The following is a 22,343-nucleotide window of genomic DNA, read 5'->3' as shown; positions in this document are numbered from 1 at the left end:
ACACACACACACAGAAACACACACAGACACACAGAAACACACACACACAGAAACACACACACACACACATAAACACAGAAACACACACAGACACACACAGACCTGCGAGCGCGGCGGAGGACACGAGCTCGGCCTGACTACAGCGAGGGTTGACGATGTGCTCCTGGATCAGGTAGCGAGCGATCTCCACCACCGTGTCGAACGAGCGCTTCAGGATCTTTTGCGCCCAGTCACAAATCAGCTCGCACGCCGCCTCTGTCACTTCCTGTTTGTAGGTCTGGACCAGCTCGGTGAGCTCCGCCTGGAGACGAAGAGGAACAAACAGTATTCATCACCAACAAATTGCAAATAAATATGACTGGTACTGCAGGACACAGGAGTACTGCACTGTGAGTACCGGGTCATTCTTCAGGTCGAGGTTGGGCAGCAGAGGCATGTTGAGGACCGTCTTCCTCCTGATGCCGCTGTAACAGTACGTTTCAGCGGGTTAAGGAAGGCTAAATGTTACTCCTGGCATTCCTGACCTGAGACTGGGTTCAGGTTTTCTGCACTTTTAATCTGAAAGGATATTTGGACTGTCCTCGGCCTCCGAGCCGTCTCGCTTTGATGTTGGGAAAAATGTCTCTGATGATCTTCCCAAAGTTGGCGGCGCTCAGAGGACGCTGCTGCAGGTTCTCACAGTACCTCCTGCAGGACAGACAGACGCACAGTCAGGAAAGCATCGGAGCGCCATGGCAACCAGATCTATGTCAAACCACCCTTGTTACAAGGTCACTGTGCGTGTGTGTGATTTCTGACTTGTAGGTCTCGTAGACGTCCTGTTTGGGCAGGCAGGTGTCTGAATGCTCCTCCAGGTGACTGCGGATCCAGTTACAGGTGTGAAGCTGGTCGGCCGTGTTAAATGAACTCGAATCGCTGCTGCTGAGAACACAAATTCAAGATTTACAGAGGTTCACCGTTTCTGACAGAAAAACAACGAATCACAAACTATCAGGATAAAAAACAAAGGAGCAAAACGGAGAAGCAACGTCACCTTTTGTCTCCAGAACTCGGTCCAGAGGGCAGCTGCAGGTACAGGTACAACTTGTCATTGTCAGAGAAACGCTGAACATCTTGCTGTTGAAAAAAACCCCACAGTGAATGAATCAGACCTGAGGTGAGCACCAAACCAGACTTTAACCTCACATCAAGTTTCTTACCAGGATCTGCTCTACTTTGGTCTGAACATGTTTCCTGTAAGAGGACAGAGGACATGCTGATCAGATCCATCACGAACACCACACAGGGACGTCAGAGCTTCAGAAATTCTAATCCCCATTTTCACACACAAACACTTCCTGCTTCATTGCCCTCACTCAGACTTACGAGATGTTGCTCTTCAGTTTCTGCAGCAGCATGCTGGGCTCAGTGTCACCCTCCCCTGTCTCCAGACCGCCCTGGCCCCGCCGGGAGGCCTCGGCCCGTTGGTGACACTGGTCCTCGGACATCAGGACCAACTAACCAATGCTGTGAAACACCATCTGAGAGAGACACACAGGAAAATGCACACTGTAAGGACAAAAGCAGCAACTGAAGCCAGCTTTGTGGATGCTGTCCGGTCTGGGGCCTGCCGTCTGCCTGCAGCGAGCTCTTTATTCATTTTTTTTTTTAAATCTTTTCAGGGTTTGTCTGCAGTTCTCTTCTCAACGAACTCTGCTGTGTGTATTCCGGCCCACTTGTCAACCAATCGAATTGTGTCATCCACGCTCACAATGTACAGTCAGGATCTTGGAAGACTGCACGCGCCCCCCCCCCACCAATAATGTACATGGACAGACACATTTAAAACCAGCCTGCCCACCTGCAGTTCCTCTGAAGTTCAGCAGAGGGGCCAGCATAGGGTCAGTCCCCACAGACTCCCATAGCTTTCCAGCAGAACTAACCATGTTTAATAAAATATGATGAGACACTAACTGTGTTCAGGAAACAGTTTAAGAACTAATTTGATCAGCTTTGGCCTAAAAATCAACAATTAGTTACTAGGACATCAGGCAGCTGTGGCTCTCAATGCAGTTCACAGTCCTGCTGCAGTCCAGTGTTGGGGTCCAGCGGGCCCTGAGGTATCATTGCAGCCCAGCTTTACTATACAGGCCTGCGGGGTCCAGAAACCCCAGAAACCGCCAAACACTTCCCTACTCGGACCCCTCTGGGGACTCAGGTTTCACGTCCCATCCATGCAGGCCCTCGATGCTGATCCAGCTAGAACGGTTTAATTTTACCGTCCAGGTTAAAAAATCTGGATGTAAACAGCTGCAAACAACCCACGTTCCGGGTCATAGCTCTGCGGCGGCTGCGCGGCTGGCAGCCCGACCGCGGGCGGTAACGGAGAGACCAACGCCGGCTGTGTTACGGCAATCCCCGGAGCGGGGGAGGAGCAGCACGGAGCCCGCTACCGTTATCAGGAGTCGCCGGTGTGGCCGCAGTGTTTACAGCGCCGGTGGTCATGTGCTGCCATTTACAGCGCGCGCGCGCACACACACACACACGAGCCCAGCTGAACATATTACTCCGAAGCTAGCGGGCTAATGCCGTCCTCCGCGTAGCTACCGGAGGCGGCCCAGACTCGGTGGCTGAGTTGTTCTGAACAGATGTTAGAACCGTTTCACGACTGTCACGCGTGCGTGAATCGGCTCCCGGTTAGGATGCCGGTGATGTTCCGGATAACAGACATATACGGGCTACCTGCATGCTAATCATCATAGGGTGGCTCACAAGCTAAGCTAGTAGCTAACTGATAAGCATTAGCTAGTAAGCGCTGAAACAGCCCGTTAAATCGTTTCAGCGCGATCTTTTTCATTTCCAAATAATTCTTGATAATGATACATAAATTCTGTTATTACTGTATGATCCAACAAGCGAAGCCCGCTTCACTATTTATTTTAAAAAAGAAAAAGAAAGTACCTGAGCCAAGATACAGCAAAATTCCCCTTTTCAGATTTTTTTGTGATTGGACGAGTTTGTTATGTCTGCCTGACTACAACCCCAGCGTCTATTCCCATTGGTCAGTTCTCAAAAATCTACCCAGACACCAAAAGCAGGTTTAATCCTATTCGTCGAGTAGAAATGTTTTTAGAACAGGAATTGATTTGATTGGACGCCTTTTCCTGGTCTGCCCAGTTACAAAATAGATGAATTCTTCTGTCGAATTCTGCATAGCAACAGCGAAAGCGAAACCAGCTAATACAAAACGTAAAATTGACATGCATGTAGAAGTGTTAGGAAGAAGCAGGGAGCTCAGGTTCTCCAGTCTGAAATGATCATTTAATATTAATAAACTGAATTCTCATTAACTACATAAAGGATATGGTTAAATATTATCTCAAATTTCTTAGGGTAAAAAATCTGTTTTTTTGCCTACAAACCCAAGAATTTTATTGTGGATAAAAGATTAATAAAAAAAAAAACACATTAGAATAAAGTCAACCATTCAAATGCCATGCTATGGTAAAACTATGTTGAACAGCTGATGCAAATCAGTGATTCTACTTTTACTGAGGACATATTTAGCTGTTTAATCTTCAAGAAATCAAGGAAAACAGCTCTCTTTATTTTGTCACATGAATTTTCCATCATACAAAAGAGAAAGTACACAGAGTAAACAGGAGCAGACAGGAAGAGAAAGGTTTGTTAGTGATGCTGAAACCTCTGCCTCTCGTCTTCATTCAAACGCACTGCAGAGAAACATGAACACAAATATTAGTCACATTTACAGATTGTTTGTTCACGCTGCTTACATATGACTGCTCACCCAACCATCCAGGCTGTCATGTTGTAAAGTTTGCAGACGACACAGCTGTGGTTGGTTGCTTCACAAACGATGAGACCGGCTACAGGAAGGAGGTGGAACACTTGGAGGAGTGGTGCAGGAAAAACAATCTCTGCTTAAATGACAAGAAGACGAAGGAGAAGATTGTGGACTTGAGGAGGGGAAGACACACACACACACACGTTGGAGGATCTGCAGTCTAAGTAGTACCCAGCTACAATTACCTGGGTACGTACCTAGATAGCAACCTTACCTGGAAAAACACTTCCAGCCTGATCAGGAAGGCTCACCAGAGGCTCTACTTCCTGAGGCAGATGAGATGCGTGGGAATGGAGAGCTCAGTCCTCATCTCCTTTTACAGATGTGCGGTGGAGAGTGTTCTGTGCTCTGGCATCAATGTGTGGCACAGAAACTGCACTGAGGCAGAGAGGGTGGTGAAGGAGGCAGTCTCCCAACCGTCACAGACATATACACCTCCAGATGCAAGACGAGGGCCACCTGTACAGTGAAGGACCCCACTCACCCAGCACACTCACTTCTTGTCCCGCTCCCCTCAAGCAGGAGGCTGAGGAGCATTAAATGCAAAACCACCAGACTGAGAAACAGCTTCATTCCAGAAGCTGTGAGACTTTCTCAATACATAAATGGACAAGAACTGATATTGTAGTACCTTAACCACTACTGACACCGTCACTTTATCAGTGCTGGACATCATGGTCGTTTGCTGCTGTATCTATACTCCATACTGGTACTCAGGTTTTTGCACTCTATATATTTGTTATTCTGTTTCTTTCGCTCCGGGACCGTGTGCACATCATCTCATTCCACCTCATGTAAACATGTGATGCGAATGACAATAAAGAATCCTTGAATTCTGTTCATCTGGACGTAGCGTTTTCAGTGGGAGAAACGTTTCGTCATCATCCAGGTGACTTCTTCGGTCTCAGCTGACTGCAGGTTTCCCCAACCTTATAAACAGTACATTTGCATAATATTGGGGAAACCTGCAGTCAGCTCAGACTAGCTAGCAAGCGCTGAAACAGCCCGTTAAATCGTTTCAGCGCTCTCTCATTTCCAAATAATTCTTGATAATGATACATAAACCCAGCATCTATTCCCATTGGTCAGTTCTCAAAAATCTACCCAGACACCAAAAGCAGGTTTAATCCTATTCGTCGAGTAGAAATGTTTTTAGAACAGAAATTAATTTGATTGGACGCCTTTTCCTGGTTTGCCCAGTTACAAAACAGACAAATTTTTCTGTCAAATTCTGCGTAGCAGCAGCAAAAGCGAAACCAACTCAAACAAAACAAAGTTGACATGCATGTAGAAGTGTTAGGAAGAAGAGGGGAGCTCAGGTTCTCCAGTCTGAGCATTTTATAATAACCGAATTCTCATTAACCACAAAGGATGTGGTTAAAATATTTACACGATCTCAAATTTCTTAGAGTAAATAATGCTTTTTCCCTACAAACCCCAAGAATTTTAATGTGGATAAAAGACTAATTCCAAAAAGTAAAAAAAAACAAAACCCCCATTAACCTCCTAGAACCTGGCGTCCACATATGTGGACATCACATTTTGGGTTATTTAGACCAAAATACTCAATTTTGCTCTACATATCCACTTACAAGGACACTATACTGCTTATGTTCTTTCAACATTTTAAACAAATATCCTCATATGTGGCTCTCATTTTTCTTAGAAACAAAAATTAGGTTTTAAAAAAATCTGGTAATTCTTTGTTTTTACATTCATCAGGTCCCAATCAGCCTAAATTTCAAAGAGAAATTAAAAATGCTGCTGTGGAAGAGTTCGGGTCTTAGGAGGTTAAAATAAATTAAACTCTTTAAACCAACGTGCAGTAGTAAAAATCTGTGGAACAGTTGATATAAATCAGTGATTCTACTTTTACTGAGGACAAATTTAACTGTTTCATCTGAAGATAATCTTCAATAATCTGCAGATGACAAATAAACCAAGGAAAACAGCTCTCTTTATTTCTTACATTTATTTTCCATCATACAAAAGAGAAAGTACAGAGTAAACTGGAGCAAACAGGAGGAGAAGGGTTTGTTAGTGATGCTGAGACCGCTGCCACTTCTCTTCATTCAAACCCGCTGCAGAGAAACATGAAGAAAAATGTCAGTCACATCTACAGATTGTAAATAAAGCTTTGTTTGTATCTGATCAACATTTTCATTACAGTGAAGTCAGGTGTTCTGCTTGGTTATGCTATCGACATATCGGTGGTGGTTACTCTCAGAAACAGTTTTTAAACTTGGAGGAAAAATCCCTAACTCTTCCTCGTCTTCTGACCTTTGAACCTACCTGACCATGTGGGCTATGTCCCAGTTGGTTTCAGAAGACAGGGGTCCGAGGATCTCCACGCCCTCTTCGGTGACGATAGCGATCTCGTGCTGAAATGAAACAGAAATAAAATTGTTACTTTCTCCGGATGGCGTCCAGTACACTTGAGTGTGCGCGGCGGTGCGACTTACTCTGTTGTAGGAGCGAGCATCTCTGTAGTACAACACCTTGAGGCACCGCTCCACCAGCTCCCGTGCCTCCTGTTTGGTGATCTCCACCTTGTTCTCCACCACCTCCCTCATCAGAGGCTGCACACAGATTCAACACATCTTTACTGGCACATGTCCAAACTCAGCACAAACACTCCATCACTGGTCTCCACGGTAACGCTCTAATGCCTCAACTGTTAGTCAGCTGTATGACCACACCTTAAAAACCTTTAGACATGATTAATCTTCTAAAGCCAGCAGAGCGTTACAGCTGAAACTCACCTGAGCCAAGTATGCACCAAAGCCTGTAGCCACTGTGGGAGCCTCATAAGCCACGCCCAGTTTATCCACGTAACCTAGGAAACTGGAGAGAAGGAAGGCAGCAACCTGGTGAGAGAAGAGCTACTTCCCATTTCAGGTTCACCTCTAACAGGTAAACATGCTGAAATGCATCCTGGGAGTTATATACTTCTTTCTTTTTTTTAAAAAACCGCCGTATCCATGAGCACCAAAAACATAAAACATTAAAGAAACAAAACTGACCTAGAACTAAAAAAAAGGCGGTAACAAATACGAATGCAGCTTGACTGGTCTGCCCCCAACCACCCCCCCACCCCGAGTCTCACCTCTCCCCGTTGTAGAAGCCGCCGATGACTACGGTATTCCACAGTGGGTTCATGCGGCTGCGGCGGTTGTACATGACGCGGGTGAGCCACGAGTGCACGGCCTTTGGGCTGTAGCTGTGCCCGTCACCTAGCAACTCCTCATCGATACTGACGGAAAACGACACCAGTGAGATGGGAAGGGGGATGTACAAGTGTGTGTATGTGAGTGTGCACACTCACATACGTGTGTGTGTGCGCGCGCTTACACCATCTGCTCGATGACCTGTTTCAGGTGTTGGTAGTCGGCGTAGTCGCCCGAGGCTCCCAGGATGGTGCTGTTGTTCACCTGTGGAGGAAACACCAATATTAAAGTTGCTGAAACAAGCAGTCGGTCAGCTGACCTCTGCTGGTGGTGGCATCACCTTCATGAGGCGGGAGATGTTCCTGAAGCGAGCCAGAGAGCCATACGAGCCCAGCATGTCTGCAGCGATCACCACCCCGCCAGTGAATTTTACACCAAGTACCGACGTTCCTGTAACCATCGGGTTCCTGTGGAAGGAGGACAGGGCACGGTTACTTTAAACAAGTCCAATGGTGGTGTAATTAGCCTGTGCGATGGAACATGTGAAAACCCAGAGGGCAGAGAGCATGTCCTACTGAGAGGACATCTCAGCTGGCCCTGGCATGCCTCGATGTTCCCCCCAGACAAGCTGGGGCCATTGCCCCGTGGCTCGACTTCAACTAAGCAGAAGAAAATACCTAGATGCTTTAATGCCTCGATATTTTAGATGTAGAACTTTTATTGAAGTGGTCGTCATGAATTTTCGAACAGTGTGCATCGCTACTAATGCACGGCACAACACACAAACAACACGCATGTTTCTTCGTTGTCCGGACTATGTGTGTGTATAGATATATATATTCTAATACACATGCATTGTGAACTTATATATTTCACAATGCACGATGAAAGGGGTCACACAGTTAAGCAGCATGATTCTGCCTTTGTCCAGTTAATGGTCGTCAATTTTAACGTGCTATCAAAGTGATTCTTACTTTTAGACTAACCTAATCTTTGTCCTCTTTTACTCAGCTAAGAAACTAGTTGCCAGGAACACGCCTACATGTAACAGAAAATAACTATGCTATCCACAATCCTCTGCTTAAACGCCTGATTGGTGGAGGGCACAGTTACCTTGGAAGTGATAATACACACACACACACACACACACACACACAGTATGATCTGAACAGAAAGGACTCGGCTAAAGGAGGTCAGAGGTCAATCTCATGGGAGCAGTAGTTCATTCGCCTATAGCCACTCTGGTTAGTTTCTAAAGCATCACTCTGTTGATAAACAGTAAATTTCGCCCTGTGGATAACGTGTCTGCTCTCAGTCACCCACCCGTTACCATGGTGACGTAAGCAGACGCACCCTCAGGATGCTGAAAGCTCTGCATGGACAAGCCTGGCTGTATTTCCCGTAAACCTCCACACTGCAGTGACAGATCACTGACGCCTGTCCTCGAGTATTGCTGCCTGGGTCACAATTTTAACCCTGTTAACTCTGAGTGCACGTCCCAAGATGGCGCTAGTGCCAGCAAACAGCAGTGAAGCTGCTCGAGGAACGGGTCCACCCAACTCAACTAAACCAGTTGTTGAAACACCGCACGAGAGCTCAGGCGGACTCAGGTGTGACCCGTGGGTCTCCCGTCGGCGCTGACGTTACTCAGCGGAAAGGACGGAGAATACCCAGCGTTTAAATCAGTGTAACCCGGCAGTTAGCTTAGCATTAGCTAGCCTCCTCCATGATGATGCAGCACTCAAACCGAAACCCCGAAACCGGCACCGGGACCGGCCCCGGAGCAGGACCGCGGCTCACTCACAGTGTGTGTCGGACCGGTCCACAAGCTGTGCCCGGCCCGCTACTGCTGCTCCCGGGGAAGGAGTAAAAGTGTCCCGGCTTCGGACCGTCCTCCCACAGACTCAACTTCACTCCACCAGACTCCATGTTAGATACTGCCGGAAGTGACGACAACGCCCCTTCTTTTAGGCGATTAGCCGGTTTGATGTCACAGGATGGTGTTTTACCGCCGCCTACTGACGGGAGGAAACAATACAGCGCGTCAGTAGTGAACCTGAACTAGTCTTAAAATATTCTAAAACCATAAATTTTAACTGGAATAATTTCTTAAAATTATAATAAAAGAAAAAACAATAAAAAAAAACAGCCGTTTACTGGTGTTTCCTGTGTTGCTGCCTCATTCTGATTGTGCTGTTGCTGATTTACCTTTAATTTGAAGATAATGAAAAAGAATATCTTTAAATAGCTTATCTCTGCTCTGATTTAATAACACACAGTGGCAGAGATAAATACTTCAACATCTGTCTTTTCCCAAGTCTGAAAAAATGTGAAGTAGATTCAGATTCTAAATGTGAAAAGGAAAATAATTGTGGACGCAGCCAACTTTTGAGATGAAATTCAGAATAATTTAGAAATACTAAACTGCAACAAATACAGGGTCAAGAGAATGCTATTTCTGAAGTGCAAAACCTTACTGAGTATAGGAGACGGTGACGAGCCAAGGTTCCAGAGAGGGAGGTTTGCCTGGTTGGTAAGCTGAAGGAGGTGAGATATCTGACCTTTTTTTTTAAAACTGTAAACATACAAACACGAACATACACGCCAAAAAGGAAGGAACAAGAGGTCATGGGATGATTATTAACAAAATCAAGTACAATAGTTACTTTTGCAGTAAAAGTTAGAAGCAAAATTGTATGATCCAACTTTACAATCTCACCTAGTCTGCTTCAAGAGCCAAACGATAACACCATTTCTCCCACATTTTCTTCCTGGGTCCTTTGGAGCCTTATAGGACATGTCATTTGCTCTAATGTACGTAACTGTTTCATAACGAAAATAAATAAAATGCCTGTTAAGGGGCATTTCTGAAGCCAGCACTTTGTAATGGCTTTTTTGTTGGCTGCTGACATAACTTTCAGAAGGTATTTATCTGTACTGTTCAAGTGATCTGAAACAAGTTTTACCATGTTGTGGAAAAAGAATGACCAGTAGGACAAGCGAGAAAATGCCCTGAGCGGTGCAGTAAAACAATGGGCTCAAACGCCTTTTCCTCTCCTTCAGTCAACCGCAAGCACCGACTCTGCATGGGCTCCACTGGTGGCTGAAGAGATGAGTGGGCGGTGTGGGGACGGACAACAGAGGTGAACTAGCAGGTGCCTTATGGACCTTGTAGTTCTTTTCAGCTTTCCTTTGCCTCAGGCAGTTGTCAATCGTGAAAGTAAAGGAGGTTAATTCCTCAAAAGAAGCAGGTACACTGGTGCCTGCAAAAATACAGCCCACTGTGATGGTACTCATAACCATTCAATGGTCACTGATCAATGATCATTGATCAATGATCATGGCAGTTTGCATAGAATAATCCTTTAATTGTCCCACAAGGGGAAATTTGGTTGTAACAGTAGCAAAAACACACATATACAAAAAGAACAGGACACAGGTGAGAAACACAACTTTTACATATTTACATCATGGACAATAGTTACCAAAGCAGAGTCCTGTACAGTTATTAAAACTAAAGTACAGATAAGTGGCAAACAGAGCAGGGTACTGAAAGATGTTTAAAGATTTAAGAATATTTAGAATAATTAGAAAAGTGCAGATTGTGTGATTGTACCTGTGCATTAAAAAGTAAACGTGTAACTTCCAAAAAGTTAGCGTATATAAACTGAGAAAAGTAATATGCAGCTATAACAGTAGTAGTTGTTCGGTTGATTAGTGCAGTTACAGCGCTGATGTAAACATCTATGTTTGTTGGGAGCAGTTCTGATTGTGCAGTCTGACAGCTGCAGGGAGGAAGGACCTGCAGAAACGCTCCTTCATGCATCGAGGATGCAGCAGTCTGTCACTGAAGCAGCTCTGCAGCAACACTTACATGCATGGGGTTGGAGACTCTGTCCATCTGAGATGTTATTTTGGCCAGAGTCCTTCTGTCTCCCACCACCTGCACTGGGTCCAGGGTGCATCCCAGAACAGAGCTGGCCTTCCTGATGAGTTTATCCAACCTCTTCCTCTCAGCTGCCGATAAACTGCTGCTCCAACATACCACACTGTAAAAAATGACAGATGCCACCACAGAGTCATAGAAGGTCTTTAAAAGCGCTCCCTGTACTCCAAATGACCTCAGCCACCTCAGCAGGTAGAGTCTGCTCTGACCCTTCCTGTAAAGAGCATCAGTGTTGTGGCTCCAGTCCAGTTTATTATTCAGGTGAACACCCAGGTACCTAGAAGAGTCCACTATCTCAATGTCCACTCCCTGGATGTTCACCGGTGTCAGTGTGGTGGGTCTGCGTCTCTGGAAGTCCACCACCGGTGGCCACACTAAGAAAAGCAACCACAAACTCAGCTACGCTTGGATTGCCACGACGGGTCAATCATTTCTTGGAAGAACTGCTCTCAGACACTGGATAAGCAAAAGTCTTTTTCACTTCACTGAAGAAAGCATCATATCGGGAGGAAGCAATAGGATGAAAAGTGAAAAATGCTTTGGCCCACAAAAGCGCTCTTCCCCTCAGTAATCTCCCACCTTAAGAAAGCTTATTGGCGTTATCAGGGAAAGAGTGTGACAAGCAGCTTAAGGCTGGGGAACATTGTGATAAGAATCCCCCACAACATCCCAACTCGTGGTTTAAGCAAAACACTGTTGCTAAGCATGCCCACGACATCGATGTCGATGGATGGACTGTTGGACAGAAGGACATTTAGAAGGATGGATGATGGATGGGTGAACAGTCGAATGGATAGATGGAAGGATGGACAGATGGATGATCGGTGGGTGGATGGATGAATGTTGCATGGATAAATGCTTTTATTCCAATTTATAGACCACACTGAAACACCTCGAACGTTCACAGGACTTTTTCCCTTGACATTTCTTCCCCACGGATGTTCTGATATCCATGATCTCACTTTGAAATCCATCAAAGCTCAAAGCGGATACCATAGTGAGCCGGCTCTGGACCTCAGCCCACGTGATGCTGCTGATTTATCTGTTTTTGTTTGTGTAATGAAACTGTCGTTTAAAGAAATCAAAGAGAGAGTTCAGGCACACACTGACAGGATGCTTTTATTCATTTCCATTTTTTCTCAGTACACAGAATCTCTCACTTTGTGCCCACTTGGTTTTACAGGTGCGGCCAGAGTGACACAGGCGGCTCATTCTGACTGCTTCTATGTCTTAAAGCTGATGAAATCTGATCACATGATAAAAAGTTGATGTAGAATTGTTGAGGTTTTTGTGCTCATGTTTAGTCCTGTGATGACTTCAAGGAATCATGAACATCTCAAACACGAGTCTGACTGAGAATAAGTCAATGAGCTCAACAAAAACCCTTTGTTCTCTGTGTCGTTTGTGGATCCTCCACTGGAGCTCCTGCTGAGACCTCCTTCCACATGGAGCTCTGAGGCTGATTCTGGTCACAGGATGGAGGACACACCTCAGAAGGGCTGATGGCTTTATATGGCCTAATGCTTTAACCTGCAGCAGAGCTGTGAATAAGGTTGCAGGTGTCTCTTTATATTAATAAAATAATGTGTGTGCATGTGTTAGTGCTGTTAGTCACCGAAGGGAAATTACTCCTCTGCATTTTCCCATTCACCCAGTGAAGCAGTGTGCAGGGACGGTACTTTGCTCAGGGGTTCCTCAGGGTAGTCGTTCAGTGGAGTCGAACCCCCGACCTTCCAACCATGGGGCAACCACTCTACCTACTGAACTAGCCTTGCCCTAAGAGAGAGAGAGCGCTGCAGAGAATCAACATCAACCATCTTTCAGTGGTGTCAGTCTGAGGCCTGACTCACAGTCTGAAATACCTTTTATCACCTCTGTCAGGGGCGGTACGTTACATTGAAAGGATGTTAAGTTCTAGTATTTGTAAGGACAAGAGAGGCATAATAATAATAATAATAATAATAATAATAATAATAATAATAATAATAATAATAATAATAATAATAATAATAATAATAATAATAAAAATAATAATAATAGATTGCATTTATATAGCGCTTTTCAAGGCACCCAAAGTGCTTTACAATGCCACTATTCATTCACTCTCACATTCACACACTGGTGGAGGCAGCTACAGTTGTAGCCACAGCTGCCCTGGGGCAGACTGACAGAAGCCAGGCTGCCATATCGCGCCATCGGCCCCTCTGGCCAACACCAGTATGGACAATAGGAAAGTGCAAGGACACCACCCATAAGCTTTAGTTATAATATTATATTTGGTTAACATGTTGTGATTGTTCAAATAAGTTACTATTGAGAGTGGAGAGATATTTTGCTGCTATTGTTAATAATCGTCATCATGACCATTGCATTAATAATATAATCTACAGCATCTGATAGTGCATTCAGATGTTTAAACATTTTGGTACCCAATTAGCCTTTATTACAGGTGCAGTTATAACCACTTTAAACTGTTGAGTTGAATCTATAATCTTAAATGCTTTTGAATGCTTGTTATAATCTTAAGTGTGTATGTGCTGATTCTGTTGATTTTGAGTGCACTCTGTACAGAGTCAGAGTGACAGGAAAACTGCAGGTTTCCAGAGCGTGTGTTTGCAGAACTGAAACCGAAACCAGAGTATAAGTGCAGGTTATTCTGAGGAGCTGGTTAGATGAGGCTATTTGAATTACTAGGTTATTCAAATTGTCTTTTATACTTTTATATTCATTTATTAAGCTCTTAGTAGAGGTTCTCGATTAAAACATTTATTCAACATAGTACATATAGTTTCAGTTAGGTTATTACACATAAGGATGAGCCTCTGTTCTGGTAAAAGGTCAGAAGTGCAACGGGTGAATTGAGAGAGCATGTAAGGTCAACACATACACAAACACACACATTAGTTAGACTCATTTATAGGTGAGAGGTTAGTCATGTTTGTCTCTGCAAAGAGGAACAGCGTCTTGCAGGATGTGGGGCTCGTGTTCCAGACGAGACAGAGATAATGTTCTTTTAAACTGTGTTAAAAGTCATTGTGGTTTTGATCTGACCTAGGTATGAAATGTATCGGTGACGTATGAAGGGGCGTCATTAATTCAAGCCCTGATGGTATAAATATCTGTTTATGCTTTGATTAAGTCGGAGATCAGTTCCTGTCTGCGAACAGGCACTGGTCTTCCCACGCGTGTATTCATTAAAATCAATTGTTTGACCAAGATCTTCTGGACCTGGTGGTTTGTACTCTCCTTCCTCAATATTAGAACCTTAATATTACTTTCTTTGGCTGTTGTAAAATAATGTGTGCCCCAATCTCCAATAAGACAGTTCCTCTAAGCGTAGTTACTCCTCTGTTACACCACAAGAGGGCGTGTTCCCTGAAATGAGCAGCTCTAGTGGGAGTAAATGAGCCTGGCCACTAACCATAATGCAGTGCACCTGATAAGAGCTGTGTGAGACTGTACGAATGTGTAACGATGTGCTATGTCTATACATTTGCATTTACAGTAAAGGGAAACTCACAAAGCTATAGTTTAAACTCGTCTTAATCCAAGTGTGCAACATATTATCATTTGTTTGTCTTCAGTTCTAGTCTAGTATATGTTCTTCTTCGTCTCCTTAGTTATGAGTCTTTTCCTGTCCTGTGCTCTCTCTTGTCCTCAGTGTTTTACTTTCAGTTGTACGTGTGTTTGTGTCTAATTGTGTGTGTTCTAATGATCTAGTTTGACCTGCTGTTTCCTGTTTTATTTTGAAGAGTCTGGTGTTTCCATGTTTAACGGGTTAAGTTTTACTTCCCCTGTGGCGTCATTATGTTTATTCCTGTCAGCAATTTCCCCTTCACCTGATCACTTCCTGTGTGTATTTAGCCTGTGCGTTTTCGTTCAGTCTGTCAGGTTGTCAGTTTTCATGATTCTGTTCAGGGTGTGTTCATGTTTCCTCGCGTGCACCTGTTCAGAATCATGTTCGTGTCACTTTGTCGTAGTCGTCACAGTTGAGCTTTTAGTTGTAGTTCTCTCCCCCTGCTTTGTTTTTGTCTTCAGCCTCATAAACGCTTCGCCTTTTGTGTAAACTCAGCTCCGTCTCCTGGCGTGTCTGCACCTGGGTGCTCCTTCTCAGTCCCACATTCAGAAGTTAGGGAGATTGTCACAGTCTGTGGAAGTGGACGATCTCCCTAACTGGGTCCGATGTCCTACAGTTGTTTGTGGCGGTAAGCACAGACCCAACCACATATTTCACACTTGATACACTTTATTTCCCGGTTGCTGCTACAACACCCCTGGGCTGCAGCTTTTAGCAACACGTACAGAACAACAACAACTCAGGACCCAGTTCATTCTTCGTATACATGATGGAGTGCGGTGCGTCGGTCTCCCCCGCAGACGTGCCACAAACCAACGCCTGCCACAGTGTTAATGTCAGCTAAACACTTTTTATCATGTGGATCCTGAGAAACAAACAGTACATGTTCTGTCATCTGAAATACTTTAAAAACGGATGATGTTTAAAAACCTTTGAATACCGCCGTCTTATTTCCTCCTTTCCTTTGTTTGGACTTTTAAAATCTTTCTTTACTGCTTGATACTGAGCGGAGTTCACCGAGAGGACCTGAGGGGGAGCCAGAGATCAGACAGACTGGGGCCCACGATATCTGATCAAAGGAGTCTTTTCTCCATTTTCTTCATCATCAGAGATGTGATTGAAATCTGCAGAAGGAGCAGACAGATGGTCAGACAGCAGGAAGAGACGAAAACAACAGAGACAGGAAACAAGCTCCTCCTCTGACCTCTGACGTGGAGCCTCAGACACTTCGTCCTCACGACTCGTTCTTCCTCTTTGATGGTGCACGTATACTCGCCACTGTCGAGCACCGTGGGCTGGTGCAGGACCAGACTGAGGTTTCTGTTCTTACGAGGATCTTCATCCTCCATCTTTGTGCGGCCACGGTACAACCAGGTCTGCTTCTCCAGACAGTTCGAGCCGCTTTGATAGACATGGACAATCATGGGCCACGGCTCATGACGGCTCCACTCCACAGTGGCTTTTTCTGGTGGAGGAATCCAGGTTTTCCAGGGCAGCACAGCATCGACCCCCTCTGACACCTTCACCTGAGGGACTGAAAGGACAGCCGATCAAAGCATCAGACCAGACATTTGCTCACAGACTGTATATAAAAAAATATACATATCCACCGCGATGTCACCCAGTTGTTTGTTGACTCCATGTTTTGTAATTTTGGAGCGAAAAATGAGCAGAAGTTTCATAAGTAAATACAAAGTGTTGATAACAGAACCCCGAGGAGCTCCGTGACTGTGAGTACAGCCTCTGGGACGTCCTCCACTTTCTCTTTTTCTGTGTCCTCTTAAAGCTGCAGGCTACCTGCAGTATGTTTATATGACGCTGACATCATGTCAAATATTCAAGTGTACACACAGATGTACAGGAGGTCCAAAGGGGAAAACTATCTAAATTGTTTCTGTATCAGGCTGTAAACATGTTTCAACATGGGAGTCTAAGGCAGACCTTCCCAAAGTGTGGGGCCCGCCCCCTAGGAGGGGCGCAGAGCTATGGCAGGGGGGGCGCGGGATGAAAGGGGGAGAAACAAACAAAACGCTTGGACATGGCGCCTACAGAAACACAAAGCAGGAGATGAAGCATCGCTGAATGTTTCCAAACCAACTTCATTCTAAGCCAAAGACTAGAAAATATGGTGAAGCAAATCTTCCCTTTGGTTTCACCTGCACAGGTGCTGAGGTAGGTCTCCCTGCAGGATTGGTTTTCCCTGCGTCGGGAGCAGCGCTGGGCTGTTTAAATCACAGACTAACAGGATCCCACAGCTGTTTATGTTTTTAAACCCATTTTGCACAGAGAGGCGTTTTTTGAAAAATGTATTGATAGCAATGTTGAATATTATTACACAGGAAAAAAACAACTACATGTAAAATAATCCCACCGTGACGCCTCTGCCTTTGTAAATGGAGGGACAGCGTGTAAAACCTGCAGACAGTCAGATTAACAGTATTTTGTCTCTATCTGCCATTCTGCAATTCATCTCATGTAAACAATAACGTGGCCACAGCGTGACGTGGATAAAGGCTCATACCTTTGACGCTGCGTGACCAACTCTGTATTCCTCGTCCACACGTAAACGCAAAAAAAGAACATCTTTCTTGTAAAACAAAGGGGGGCCCAGCAAAAAAAGTTTGGGAACCACTGGTCTAAGGGGACTGCAGGTACGAGCTTCAGCCCTGGAGCGAGGTTCTTACCTCTGACTTCCAGCCTCAGTCGTTTCTCATCCAGCACGACTTTGCCCCTGCAGAGGGTGCAGAGGTAGATCCCGCTGTCTCGTCTTCGCGGTCGCCTCAGGGTCAGACTGAGATCTCCTGATGTCAGCGGGTCCTCGACCATCTCTGTACGGTCCATGTATTTCGCACCTGGTTTGCTTTCGCTGTTTGAGTACTCATGAACTGTGATCAGTTTGAAGCCAAGCCTGGAGCGCCTCCACACCACCGTAGCACCGACTGGCAGGTTAGGTGTGGTTTTAAATTGCAGGTGAACAGACTCCCCCCCTTCATCCACCTCCGTGGTGGAGACTGAGAAGAACCAAAACCAAAACATTAAATATGGAAGCTGAACCTAAACCACAAGATACACAGAACCAAAACGTAAAACAAATGGAAAGCATACCCATCTTAAAATAATACCAGAAATATGCTACAAAACCTCCGCCAGCAACCAGACTGATGGCCATGACGCTCAGGAAAGCCGTGGCCCAGGTGGGAAGCGGTTCTGTTGGTCAGAGAAAGAGGCCCAAATGTGAGCATGTGAACCGCATCCCTCCCTCTCACCCGTGTCCCCTTCCACTCACTTTTGACGTGCTGCAGGGCTACTTTCTGCCTCAGCATGTCCGTGCCCGTGTTGATGGTGCAGACGTAGTGACCGTTGTCTCGCTCTGAGGGGTACTTCAGGGTCAGACTCAGGTCTCCCATTTTCAGCGAGTCCTCACGCATGCGCGTGCGTCCGCAGAAGAATTCGTCCTGTTTCTTCGGCAGCTCTGCGCTGCTGTTTGGGAACACGTGGACAATCATGGGGATGGGCTCGGAGCGGCTCCACTCCACGGTGGTGTCGGCAGGCAGCGGAGATGTCGTTTGGCAGGGCAGTTGGATGGACTCGGACCCTTCTGTCACCTCCACCTCCAACATGCCGACTGAGAGGGTAAAAGAAAAGGTGTGCATGACGGTCAGCGTTAGGTCAGTTTAGTGTGAGGGGATGTCGGCCTTTTTCAAACGACTTCATCACAAACTATCATTATGTCCATGAGTTTGTTCAACATTTAGTTTTGTTTTGTCAGTTCAGCACAGATTTAACCAGCTGCTCCATGTTGTTATTCTTGGACCCTAGAGCAGCTTTGCTTGAGAGCCAGTCCAAGATCATCCTTCTTTATCTGATCCCAGGACTCGGAGCAGCTGAGAAAAACATAGCATGTGGTTCCTGATCTGAAGTCATGCTACTCTTACTTGTTCTCGAGGACAGAATAATTAAAAATTTGTGTCATCCTCAAAAACTGAAAGCTGGTGGGCGGGGCTTCTGTGTGCTACAGTGACCATATGTTAAATGGACAGGTTGTCATTCACAGACATCTTTTCTGTGTTGAAGTGCTTTCTGTCTAACGTTCACACTGTGATGGATGCATGGGTTGATGCAACCAGGGAATTGAACCATCAACTTTTTAATTAGTCCTGTTGACCTGCTGCACTGAGTGAGGTAAAGCAGAGTGGTCTAAACTGTGGTGTGTTAAATCTTACATGCCTGAGCTACTTTGACTTCAAAGAGAGCAGAGTCCGGTGCTGACCTTTGACCTGGAGCTCTACGTCGGTCAGCTTTAGCACGTCTTTCTGCTTGCTGATGATGCAGTCGTAACTTCCGGTGTCAGACAGCTCGGGTTTGCTCAGAGTGAGGCTCAGGTCTTTGGGGTCCGCCTCGTTCGCCCTCATTGCCGTGCGCCCACGGTAACGCATGTTCTGACCATCCGGCTCGTCTCGGTCTTCGTGCCGCCTGTGGATGGCGCTGGGATCGAGGTCAGGGCGGGTCCATGTCACTGTGGTGTCCTCTAGTAAAAAACCTACCCGGCAGGGCAGAAGCACAGACTCCACTCCCTCGTACACTTCCACTTTTGCAGCCAAGGTATGCTGGGAAACTGGGACACACGCACAACAGTGTTTTTTAACTTTGCTGTCACTGTTTGGGAGAGAGACAGAATCTACCAAAATAAAACAGGAAGTGCACTTAAGACTTAAAACTCAGGAATGAAGTGAGAATAACCCCATTAGGGGGTAAATAAGCGAGAGCATAAAACTGAAAGTAGACTGAACAAAAATAGAGCTGAACAGTGCAGGTTAGGAGCTTTAGGACCACAAACCGTGCGTTGATTCCTGATAAAAGTCTGTCTGAGACCGCTGTGATCCAAAGCTGCTGCTGAGACAGCAAGAGTCAGAGATAACCCACAGCTGCCCACACTATCTTACCGAACACGAGGATCAAAAAGCTCCTCATCTTCCTCGAGTAAGTGTCGTTTTAAGGGCTGGCTTTGTCCAGAGTGGATCTATAATGGTGACAGGTGGCTCGTCGCTTCCCCAGCAAACAGAAAGAAAAACAAGCTCCAGAGAAGAGGCACTGGGAATGTGAAGATTCCAGTCGAGCAGCTTTCTGCAGCAGCAAAGAGGAGAAATCGGAGCGCCCCGTCCACAAAGTGCTTTTGTTGTTTGTGATGGATCAGTGAAGGACGCATAAATTACTGCAATGAAAAATTGTTGTAAAGAGACAGGGAGCTGAGACGGAGGAATGAAGAGGCTGAACTGGGCGGTGTTGCAGCTGCACGGGCTGAGACAAGCCTGGATGATGAGCTCAAAGGGAGGAAGAAAAATCTTCACTTGTTTATTCATATTTTACATTCATAAGATTCATTTTCAGCTATCAGATGCAATACATTCATTTCAGTTCAGCTCTGAGTTTTAATGACTGTTTGCATTTATAACCAATCAGCTTGTTCCATGATTCTTATGGAAAAATCTGCAAAGAAATCTTCCTGAGGGAGACAGTGCAGTGAAAATGTTCGAGTGGCACTAAATAAAGAAAGAAATGATCAAAGTACTGGAAATACTGAAGTACATCAAGTTGTTATTTAGAAATGTTCCACTTGTATATTATTGAAACTATCGTCTGATGCACAAAATGCACTACAGGGTAGAGACAACATAACTCTTACTGTGTTGTTGCTAGGCTTTCATCTCAGCACACTACCATACACACTCGTGCATTCATCACTAGGTCCATTCAGCGGGCTCAGCGCTCTGATGGCCTCGCTGTCCTGCCTTTCAGACACCTGCACCTGATCCCAGAGGGCACGAGGTCACGCAGGGGCAACGAGACACCAAGCGCTGACCATGTCCTCCAGAGATAGCCGAAGATCTTTTGTGCTGTGTTAATGACCCTCTGCAGGTTTTTAGTGTCTGACACTGAGCAACTGGCATATCAGGCCACGATGCAGAAGGTGAGCACGTTCTCTAAGATCCCCCAGGAGTCTCAAGGAGGACGCTCGCCGAACACAGTTAGGGGAATGTGTCTCCCTATGACGTCAGTTACGGTCTCCTCAGTTTTGATGGTGTTGAGCAGAAGGTTGTAGTCAGCACGACATCTCGACAGTGTTTAACCTCTTCCCCGTACGCAATCTCCTCCACTGATCAGGCCAACGGCCGTTCTGTCGTCACCACGTTTACTGGAGGGGAAGGGAGGTGTGCGATCATGAGTGTGCAGGGCGTAGACACGAAGACTTAGCCTCGGGTCAGGGTGGAGGAGCAGGCGGTACCAATGTTAACCACCTGGACAGGAAGTCCCTGATCCTGGAGGGCAGGGTTACAGTGTATATAACTACAGCATTTATATATTCTGCTCATTTATAAAGCAACTCCAAAATTCTCAGAATGATTCATTAATGATAAGCCACCAAAGTATCCTGTAAATATTTGAAGCCTTTCATTCTGAGCCCCTGCCAGCAGTCCTAACCAAAGCACTGGTGCAACAGACTGACACATGCTCCTCCTTCCCTGGGATCTTTTAATGTTCTCATGAAACAGTAATACCTGAACCACAGTGACACACATGCAGCAGGTAGCGACCTGCATGCTGCAGTTTCCACACCTGCATGTCTACTTGTACAGTCATAGTTGCTGTGGTAACGGGGCTGGCCTCTTGTTGCACCAACAAATCAAACCCGCCACACCTCTGTTGTCCTGTTGGCTAAAAGTACAGCGAGAGACGGGCGAGGGAGGGGCTGAGGTATCAGAGTTCACTCATAAACTCACTAAAGGCAGGTGTGATGTCATCAGGTGAGCCTTCAGACATACACTGACTCTCAGGTGATCTCGGCTATTTACCTTGAACCCGTCTCACCTGTCTGACTTCACCTGGCCGTCGTCTTCCTGAGGACTCGCTGTAAGTCTTTTCTGACTCTCAAACTTTTCTTTATCACAGGAAGTCTTTTTCTGCTTGGACTTTTATTTTGTAATGTGTTCTTTGTCTTTCCTTTGCACTGTTTTTGTTAGATAACAGTTGTGTCAATAAAGATTATTGACCTGAGCCCAGAGTGTTTTCTCAGATCTTAATGCAGCAACGTTTCAGCTGATTTACAATGTGCTGACGGTTATAATGTTACAGAATAATGTTTTCATGAATTCCATGCTAAACAGCAGAAACGTTAGCTCGTTTAGTCTTGATCTGGCAGCAGGCTCTGGACTAACGCGGTCTCACTGATCCTCAGCAGCAGTAACAACATGGAGTCACGAGAGGAGGAGCCTGATGAGGAAACACAGAGGTCAGAGTTCATTTCAGCCTTTTGATTTCCTTCAGTTTGAAATGTAATCAAACAAAATCATTTAACAAACAGATACGTCCAGCTGTAGCGTCGTTATGGCCAGGGCTCCTGCTCCTCTGCAGCCAATCAGAAGAACAAGGGCTTTTAGCGAGGGGAGGGGCCCTAAAGAGACGATAGAGCTAGCTTCAGTCACAGTCTGAGTCACCTTTAAAAACAACAGCTGGGATGTACATATAAAATAATCAAACACATAAGAACAATTTAAGAAAATAAGAAAAGCCTAGTGAGAAATCAGACAATCGAAGCAGTCAGAGGTCATCCTGATGTAAAACGCAGAGAGTAACAGTGTGTTTCAGACAGGTTTGAAACATGTGTGATGTCAGGGAGGTGGAGATGTGAATATGAGGTGCCGTAAGGGACATTATTACTGAAACGCTCTCACACACACTACTGAAACGCTCTCACACACACTACTGAAACGCTCTCACACACACTACTGAAATTTTAGCTCTCACACACAC

General features: G+C 45.5%; 4 protein-coding genes across 15 annotated transcripts in view; 1 reads left to right on the top strand and 3 right to left on the bottom strand.

Moving 5' to 3' along the window:
* The window catches only part of rfx5 (regulatory factor X, 5), an 11,008-nt gene extending 7,611 nt beyond the window's left edge, over positions 1–3,397 (bottom strand). Inside the window, exons 1-8 of one of the 4 annotated variants that reach the window (XM_005946102.3) lie at positions 2,941–3,397; positions 1,366–1,520; positions 1,200–1,233; positions 1,034–1,116; positions 799–918; positions 571–687; positions 398–476; positions 103–301 (exon numbers count right to left, since the gene is read on the bottom strand). In XM_005946102.3, coding sequence (XP_005946164.1) covers positions 103–301; positions 398–476; positions 571–687; positions 799–918; positions 1,034–1,116; positions 1,200–1,233; positions 1,366–1,487 — 754 coding nt within the window. In that variant the 5' untranslated portion in view covers positions 1,488–1,520; positions 2,941–3,397. The other 3 variants (XM_005946099.3, XM_005946100.3, XM_005946101.3) reach the window with 3 other exon arrangements.
* Positions 3,398–5,784: 2,387 nt separating this feature from the next.
* psmb4 (proteasome 20S subunit beta 4) lies at positions 5,785–8,973 on the bottom strand. The gene is made up of 8 exons (XM_005946103.3): positions 8,816–8,973; positions 7,352–7,478; positions 7,196–7,275; positions 6,951–7,097; positions 6,607–6,688; positions 6,307–6,423; positions 6,137–6,225; positions 5,785–5,925 (listed from the first exon to the last, which is right to left on the bottom strand). The coding sequence occupies exons 1-8, from the start codon at positions 8,938–8,940 to the stop codon at positions 5,913–5,915; spliced, it is 780 nt and encodes a 259-aa protein (XP_005946165.1). The 5' UTR covers positions 8,941–8,973; the 3' UTR covers positions 5,785–5,912.
* A 4,688-nt stretch (positions 8,974–13,661) lies between these two features.
* Positions 13,662–20,984, bottom strand: LOC102305968. Of its 2 annotated transcripts, none has more exons than XM_005946124.3 (7): positions 19,478–20,984; positions 18,805–19,149; positions 17,821–18,159; positions 17,640–17,741; positions 17,219–17,545; positions 15,739–16,068; positions 13,662–15,658 (listed from the first exon to the last, which is right to left on the bottom strand). In XM_005946124.3, exons 1-7 carry the CDS (start codon positions 19,503–19,505, stop codon positions 15,579–15,581), a joined length of 1,551 nt encoding a protein of 516 aa, XP_005946186.1. In that variant the 5' UTR covers positions 19,506–20,984; the 3' UTR covers positions 13,662–15,578. The 2 variants fall into 2 exon arrangements, with proteins under 2 accessions (XP_005946186.1, XP_014196769.1); XM_014341283.2 differs by having other exon boundaries at positions 17,676–17,741.
* Positions 20,985–21,300: 316 nt separating this feature from the next.
* Positions 21,301–22,343, top strand: part of LOC102299963 (BCL2/adenovirus E1B 19 kDa protein-interacting protein 2) — a 23,719-nt gene continuing 22,676 nt past the window's right edge. For 4 of the 8 annotated variants that reach the window (XM_014341284.2, XM_042213715.1, XM_042213717.1 and 1 more), the window contains exon 1: positions 21,475–21,822. In XM_014341284.2, coding sequence (XP_014196770.1) covers positions 21,782–21,822 — 41 coding nt within the window. In that variant the 5' untranslated portion in view covers positions 21,475–21,781. Of the gene's footprint in view, positions 21,444–21,474; positions 21,823–22,343 lie in introns of those variants that run through there. The other 4 variants (XM_042213711.1, XM_042213712.1, XM_042213713.1 and 1 more) reach the window with 4 other exon arrangements.

This window comes from Haplochromis burtoni, unplaced genomic scaffold (genome assembly GCF_018398535.1).
Source record: "Haplochromis burtoni strain Fernald_Lab_line unplaced genomic scaffold, NCSU_Asbu1 Contig_472, whole genome shotgun sequence".
NCBI classification, from domain to species: Eukaryota; Metazoa; Chordata; class Actinopteri; order Cichliformes; family Cichlidae; genus Haplochromis; species Haplochromis burtoni.
This window is presented reverse-complemented; position numbering and strand designations above follow the sequence as displayed.